Source organism: Grammomys surdaster, unplaced genomic scaffold (assembly GCF_004785775.1).
Source record: "Grammomys surdaster isolate TR1022 unplaced genomic scaffold, NIH_TR_1.0 126133, whole genome shotgun sequence".
Taxonomy (NCBI): Eukaryota; Metazoa; Chordata; class Mammalia; order Rodentia; family Muridae; genus Grammomys; species Grammomys surdaster.
In genome coordinates this window covers 1,875,415-1,882,595 of record NW_021620941.1, presented here as the reverse complement: position 1 = coordinate 1,882,595, position 7,181 = coordinate 1,875,415, and the positions used below count along the sequence as shown (strand labels likewise).

The 7,181-nt window shown below is 52.6% G+C and overlaps 1 protein-coding gene across 1 annotated transcript in view; it reads left to right on the top strand.

The window, feature by feature from the left end:
- Positions 1 to 441: 441 nt before the first annotated feature.
- Positions 442 to 7,181, top strand: part of Ptges2 (prostaglandin E synthase 2) — a 7,795-nt gene continuing 1,055 nt past the window's right edge. Inside the window, exons 1-6 of the mRNA XM_028757051.1 lie at positions 442 to 1,220; positions 2,254 to 2,451; positions 5,468 to 5,526; positions 5,806 to 5,955; positions 6,289 to 6,489; positions 6,880 to 6,997. Coding sequence (XP_028612884.1) covers positions 945 to 1,220; positions 2,254 to 2,451; positions 5,468 to 5,526; positions 5,806 to 5,955; positions 6,289 to 6,489; positions 6,880 to 6,997 — 1,002 coding nt within the window. The 5' untranslated portion in view covers positions 442 to 944. The remainder of the gene's footprint in view (positions 1,221 to 2,253; positions 2,452 to 5,467; positions 5,527 to 5,805; positions 5,956 to 6,288; positions 6,490 to 6,879; positions 6,998 to 7,181) is intronic.

The window sequence follows — 7,181 nt, the reverse complement described above, 5'->3', positions numbered from 1 at the left end:
TTCTGAAATTTTGGTCAGTTTGGGGCTTCTACGGCCTCATATTCCCCAATTGTAGAACAAAATTGGTTAGGTACCAGGTATCTAGTGCAGGTTCCAGGCATTTGTTCCAGGATGCCGTCCTGGGTAGTCCCGGGACTGTTCTAGGACACTCCTGCCCCACTTAGAGGCGGTGTTTGAGCCGGAATCCTCCGTACCCAGATCGGATCCCGGATCCTCCATAGCCAGTCGGTCAAATCTCCGCGTACGCTCACCAACGAACCCCACCTCTCCTCCTCGATTCCACGCCCACTATACAGCCCCGCCCCCTTTCGGCTTTGGGGCGGGGCCATGCTAGGGCTGTCCGCGGGGAAGCCTAGGCGGTGGAGGTCGGGCCCTCGGTTAAGACCAGTGAGCTCGCAAAGGGTTGGGGTGTCCTGGGAGCTTCGTTCACTCCCTTTTGGGCCTTCGAGGCCTTCGGGTTAGCGAGCCGGCCCCTTAGCGTGGGCCATTTCCGCGGCACGTGGTTTCCAAGGCCCCCGTTGGGTTTGAGAAAAGTTTATGGTTCGCATCATAGCAGCAGGGTACAGTATTGCGGGAGGGCCGAAAGAGTCGGAGATGCTGCAGCCTACCCACTGGAGACCACAGCAGACCTTTTCTGGGCAGTGCTTGTGTCGGAAGACCGTCGTTTTCCCTGACATTGTAGATGCACGGTGTGGAAACGCCCGACCACGAGTCACAGGTCACTGTTGCACACCCAGAAAGGAGCGACATCAAGCCATTTCCAATGCCCCGGGGTGTGCTGCTTCTCAGACAGGCACGCGCTCTCAGTCCCCTCACGGTCTCTACTTGGCGTCATCGTTACCCTAGGCAACATATGCAGGCCCGGAGTCCTGTCCCTTTAAGGAATCCTAGCTACTTGGCCATTTTGGTTTTGCGCGCCCGCCCGCAGTGACGGCAGAACGAACATGGCCCAGGCGGCGCGCGTTGCGTGGGTGCTTGGCTCTAGCCGGTGCACGCTGTCTGAGGGGCTGCTCACACGGCCCTGGCAGCCACTGTCCGCACAGAGCCGGGCCGGCTTCACCAGGGCGGCGGCCGGAAGCCAGGGCGCCGCGGTCCGCAAGGGGAGCCCACGGTTGCTGGGGGCGGCGGCGCTGGCCCTGGGCGGCGCGCTCGGGCTGTACCACACCGTGCGGTGGCACCAGCGTTCCCAGGACCTCCGCGCAGAGCACTCGGCTGCGCAGGTAAGCTTGGCTGGCACGGACTGCTGACGGGGAGCCGGGATTAGCCCTGAACTCTTGAGAGGCCGCAGCGTCAGGAGCAGCCTCTTTCGCCCGCTTGTGACCTTGGGCAAGCGTCTTGGCCTGAAGAGTCCGAGGAGGGTGGTGCTGTTGCCCACGACCTAGAGCTGTATGTATCGCATGCCATGGTCTCTACTGTGATTTAGGGGTGTGTGTATGGCACCGGGAGTAATCTTTATGGAACGAGTGAACCTGACTTCAGACTCAGAACTGGAGGCGTGCTCCAGCTTACCGTGGCTCGGCAGCCCTGTAGACCTTCCACGAGTTGCAGATTCTTAGCCCTTCTCCGCCCTGCCTCCCGTGCCTTTTTCGTGAACCCAGGAACTGAAACTGGAGTGGAGTCCCTGTGGTTCGCTGCTTTCTTCCCTGCCCATCCGATTTCCATTTGAAGACTGAGGGGAGGGGGCTGCAACTGTATCAAGCTCACCTGAAGGCTTCCCTGCAGAGGAGCTAGGTGCAGCCTCCTCCAGGTTTGGAGATCGGAAGTAGATCTCACTTCTGACCAATGCTGCCTGGCCAGTTGGTCAGCTCTGCCGGTTACTCAGAAAGAGTTGGAGAAGTGAGAGGTCGGGGTGGAGGAGGCCTTAAGGACTACTGAAGCTGGAGGAAGACACCTTGGAACTGTCTTCTGTCCCATTTGGGACAGGAGGAAGATGGACTCGCAAGCGCAAGCGCGAACACACGCGCGCACACACGCACACACACGCACACACACGCACACACACGCACACACACGCACACACACGCACAGATCTTCCTGGCCCTGTGGTGTACCAGCTGGGCATTTGCTGCTAGGCTGTCTGTCAGTCCCTGAGCCCTTTGCCCACCCTCCGTTCCCTCCACCTTTCCTCTTATCTATTTTCAGGGTCACCTTAGACGACCCCCTGAAGAAAGGTTTGCTTGGGGGTGGGGGGGGGAGGTGGAGCAAGAGTTCTGGGACTCCAGGTGTTACAGGCCCTGTTTGTTTTCTCCCTAGCTGTCCCTGTCCAGCCGCCTGCAGCTGACCCTGTACCAGTACAAGACATGTCCATTCTGCAGCAAAGTCCGTGCCTTCCTGGACTTCCACTCCCTACCCTATCAGGTGGTGGAGGTGAATCCTGTGAGAAGGACTGAGATCAAATTCTCCTCCTACAGGAAGGTGCCCATCCTGGTGGCCCAGGAAGGAGACAGTTTGGTGAGCCTTGGGGATCTGTCTCATGCCTCCTTTCTGTCCCCAGCTACCTAGGAGTCTCCCCAGATCTGAGCCTGCTTTATACTCTAACAGAACTTGTGATTCCTGGGTCTCTACTGTGAGCAGGGAGAAGAGCCGGGGAGGAAAAATGGTGCCTAAGTGTGGGTGGGTGGTGCTACCTGTAGTCCTTGAGTCTTGATGCTAGTCTGTGCAGCATGGCTGGATACAGTTACAGCCACAACCCTGAAACAAATTTAGAATCTTTTCCTTTCCTATTAGCTGAATCTTGGTGATAGCCTCTGGATGCACTTAAGATGAACAAACATCTTAAGTTTTGTAGTGTTTGTAGTTAGGGTAGTCTGGATCTGAGGTGTGCCTCTTCCACTCACTAGCTGTCTTAATGAGGATTTTTATTGCTGTGATGAAACACCGTGTTTTTATTGCTGATGAAATACCACGACCAAAGGCAAGTTGGAGAGGAAAAGGTTTATACTTCCAGTGAGGGCAGAAATTCATGCAGGGCAGGAACCTGGAGGCAGGGGCTGCTGTAGAGGCCATGGAGGAGTGCTGCTCACTGCTTGCTCCCTGTAGCTTGCTCAGCCTGCCTTCTTATAGAACCCAAGACCCTAGCCCAGGGTGGCACTGCGCACAATGAGCTGGGCCCTCCCCCATCAATCTCTAATTAAGAAAATGTCTACAGCCTGATCTTATGGAGGCATTTTCTCAACTGAAGTTCCCTCCTTTCAAATAACTAACTGTAGCTTGTGTCAAATTGACATGAGGCTAGCCAGCACACTAGCCCTGTGTTGACCAAGCCAGCTCAGTCAGTCAACAGTCCAGCACAGGAGTGAGGACTAAAAGAAAAAGACAGCTGACCGGTGGTGGCGCACGCCTTTAATCCCAGCACTTGGGAGGCAGAGGCAGGCAGATTTCTGAGTTTGAGGCCAGCCTGGTCTACAGAGTGAGTTCCAGGACAGCCAGGGCTACACAGAGAAACCCTGTCTCGAAAAACCAAAAAAAAAAAAAAAAAAAAAGAGAGAGAGAGAAAAAAGAAATAGGCAATGTTGCAGCATGACCCCAGCCAGTTCTGAGGCTGAAGGCTGAGACGGGTTTATTTTTTTTCCCAATTTGCTTTTAAACCATTTTAACTAAATACAGGTATTTAGATCAGTTCTAGGTTGAAGAACTAGCAGTACAATAAATGCAAATAGTCAAGGAACTAGCAAGGCAATAAACTAAGTCCCGAGATCACTGTTTGTAAGGGCTTGTTGGGATAACAAAAATATCTGAGCCTACTTTCCTGTCCTAGTCCATAGTCATATTCATGCCTGAGGCCTACTTCTTTGTTCTAATCTAAGATTTAGATTCCTGACTGAAATTACTTCCCTCTTTTAGCTTAAAATTAGATTCCTGCCTGAACTTACTTCCTTGTCATGGCCCAATGTCAGATTTCTGCCTAAAGCCTTGTCCTTGGCCAATGTCAGATTCCTGACTAGCAGCCTCAAAGGCTCCACACTGTGTGCTGACTTTCACCTCTCTGGGCTGCTGTTTTGTTTTGGGTAGAGTCTTGTTATGTGGCCTACATTGTGTCTCTTGTGTGCTAGGGTTATGGGCATGTACCCATGCCTAGTGTTGGGGTTTGTTTGCACATTTCTTTTTTTTTTTTGGTTTTTCGAGACAGGGTTTCTCTGTATAGCCCTGGCTGTCCTGGAACTCACTTTGTAGACCAGGCTGGCCTCGAACTCAGAATTCCACCTGCCTCTGCCTCCCAAGTGCTGGGACTAAAGGCGTGCGGGCGGCACCACTGCCTGGCCGTTTGCACATTTCTTTTGTTTTTTGTTATTTAGATAGGCTCATTGTGTTCCCCTTGTTCTGAAACTCAATCTAGGTTTGTTTGTTTGTTCTTGTTTCTGTTTTTGCTGCGACAGGGTCTCTCTGTGTAGCCCTGGCTGTTCTGGAACCAGCTCTGTAGATCAGAGTGGTCTTAAACTCACAGAGATCCACCTGTCTCTGCCTCCTTAGTGCTGGGATCAAAAGCATGTGTCACTTTGCCTAGATTGTTTGTTAAAAGTTTTAACTAAGGATGGCTGAGATGGCTTTGGGTAAAAGGTGCTTACTGCTAAACCCGATAAGCTGAGTTTAAGTCCCTGGACTCCGGTAAAAGGAGACCTACTGTGTGAGCTGTCTTATGGCTGCCACCTCTGTCATTCACAAAGAAAATAAAATGTAATTTGAAAAACAAAAAAAGCTTTGTTAGGCTTGGTGTGTGTCTTTACGCCCTGCATCTGTGAGGCAGAAACAGGCAGATCTCTGAGTGTTCAGGCCAGCCTGGGTTACATAATAAGACCCTATCTCAAAAAAAAAATTTTTTTTTTAATTACACATTTGTTTATTTACTATTTAGCATGTGTCTGTGGGTATGCATGAGGCACCACAGTTTATGAGTGTTTATTTTATTTTTTTTTCAAAGTAGGGTAGCAGCCCTGGCTGTCATGGAACTCGATTTGTAGGCCAGGCTTGGCCTTGAACTCAGAGTTCACCTGTCTCTGCCTCTCAAGTGCTGGATTTGGGTTGGTTTCTTAATTAGTCCATGGGATCCCCTGCCTTGGGCTGTGAGTACAGTAAGGATACAATCCTGCTACTGGGTTGGTACTCTGTTTGCAGCATTGGGTCCTTCCCAGCCGTTTGGTGCCGAGAGGCCAAGAGAGAAGGACTAGGGTCACATACCAGGCTCCCCCAGCCTTACATCCCCAGTGGCCATACTCTGTCACCTAGTGAGCTCAGGACGTGAATTTTGGGGTGCCTCTGTGGTGGATTTACAGTGCCCAGGTTCGAGGACCAGATACCTTGGGTGCTGTTTTTATTTAAGGAGCTTAGTGCTTCCATGCTAGCCAGAGCGGCTGATCCAAACCTGTCTTTTGGGCACGGGTGTGGCTTAATAACAGGGCTTGTCCCATATGCCCAGGGCTCCAGGTTCTGTCCCCAGCATCACAAAAGACTGTTGTTTCTTCTCTTCCAGCAACAGCTCAATGACTCCTCAGTCATCATTAGTGCCCTCAAAACCTACCTGGTTTCAGGGTAAGTTGATCCTGGGAGGCCCTGCAGGGCCTTATCTAAGGGTGGGGCTGCTGTAGACATTTCTAGAAGAGACCAAAGGTGTCTTACTCCAGTGCCTGGCTGCCTTAGTTCCTGCATCTCCTAGCAGGAAAGCATTCCTCCTGTCTAACCTAGCCCCTTTTGCTGCTAGTGAGGCCACGTAGGTGGGTTGTGACCGGGTCAGGCTGGGTTGGGCTGGGTTGGTAGGTCATGCATGGCAGGAGGACGGAGTCAGGCTGAAGCTGTAGCCTTCCCCTGAAGGCAGCCCCTGGAAGAGGTCATCACTTACTACCCACCCATGAAGGCCATGAATGACCAGGGCAAGGAGGTGACTGAGTTCTGCAACAAGTACTGGCTCATGCTTGACGAGAAGGAGGCCCAGCAGATGTACGGCGGGAAGGAAGCCAGGACGTGAGTGGGTCTGCGGCTGCATGATGGGTGGGCTGGACCAGGCAGAGCCAGATGCTCAAGGGTCAACTGTGTTTATAAGGGTTGCATATCAAATACCCTGCATATTGGATGTTTATATTACATATTCATAACAGCAAATTTACAGTTATGAAGTAGCAATGGAATAACTTTATGGTTGGGGTCACCACAACATGAGGAACTGTATTAAAGGGTCTCAGAGTCAGGAAGGCTGAGAACCACTGCTCTGGGTTGTCTTATGGGAGACAGGATGTTGGGCAGAGCTCTGGCCCTGCCTCGGGGACAGGGCAACACTCTCTTGTCCTGTATCCTCAGGGAGGAGATGAAGTGGCGGCAGTGGGCTGATGACTGGCTGGTGCATCTCATCTCTCCCAACGTGTACCGAACACCTGCTGAGGCCTTGGCTTCCTTCGACTACATTGTCCGCGAGGGCAAATTTGGGGCTGTGGAGGCCACCATGGCCAAGTATGTGGGTGCAGCTGCCATGTACCTCATCAGCAAGCGCCTCAAAAGCAGGTAATGGCTCATGCAGCATATGCAGCAGAGGGGTCTGCTCGCCCCAGTCCTGGCATGGCGTCTGGGTAGCATCTCTCAAACCCCTCAGGGAGGGAAAAGGGAAACTGTGGCCTAGAGAAGACAAGCCAGGCCTGGGACCCAGCACGACTGATCACTCTCTAGCCCAGGCTTTGGGGTCAGAAGCCGTGGCCCTACCCTGTGCCTCTATTTCTGTCGGGGTTCCTTTTCGTCTTGAGCCACACACTGTCACTCAAGGGGACAGGTGCTCAGTGAGTGCCATCCCCTCACCTAGGACCACCCCAGTCACCCTGCCTTTCTGCTCTATGCAAAGGAGGATGTGTTCAAGCGGGTGGGGAAGGAGTTCCCTGACCAACTCTTTTCTCTACCCAGGCACCACCTGCAGGATGATGTACGGGTAGACCTCTATGAAGCAGCCAATAAGTGGGTGACAGCCGTGGGTAAAGACCGGCCGTTCATGGGGGGTCAGAAGCCTAACCTTGCTGACCTGGTATGTTTGATAGTGATAGTTAGAGTGGCCTGCCTTTGGGGTGGGGTGGTGGGGAAGGAAAAGCCCAGGGAAGGTCCACATTTTGGAGTCCCCTGTTCCCCATAGGAACTGTGTCTGTTTCTCTGTTTCTCTCTCTCTCTCTCTCTCTCTCTCTCTCTCTCTCTCTCTCTCTCTCTCTCTCTCT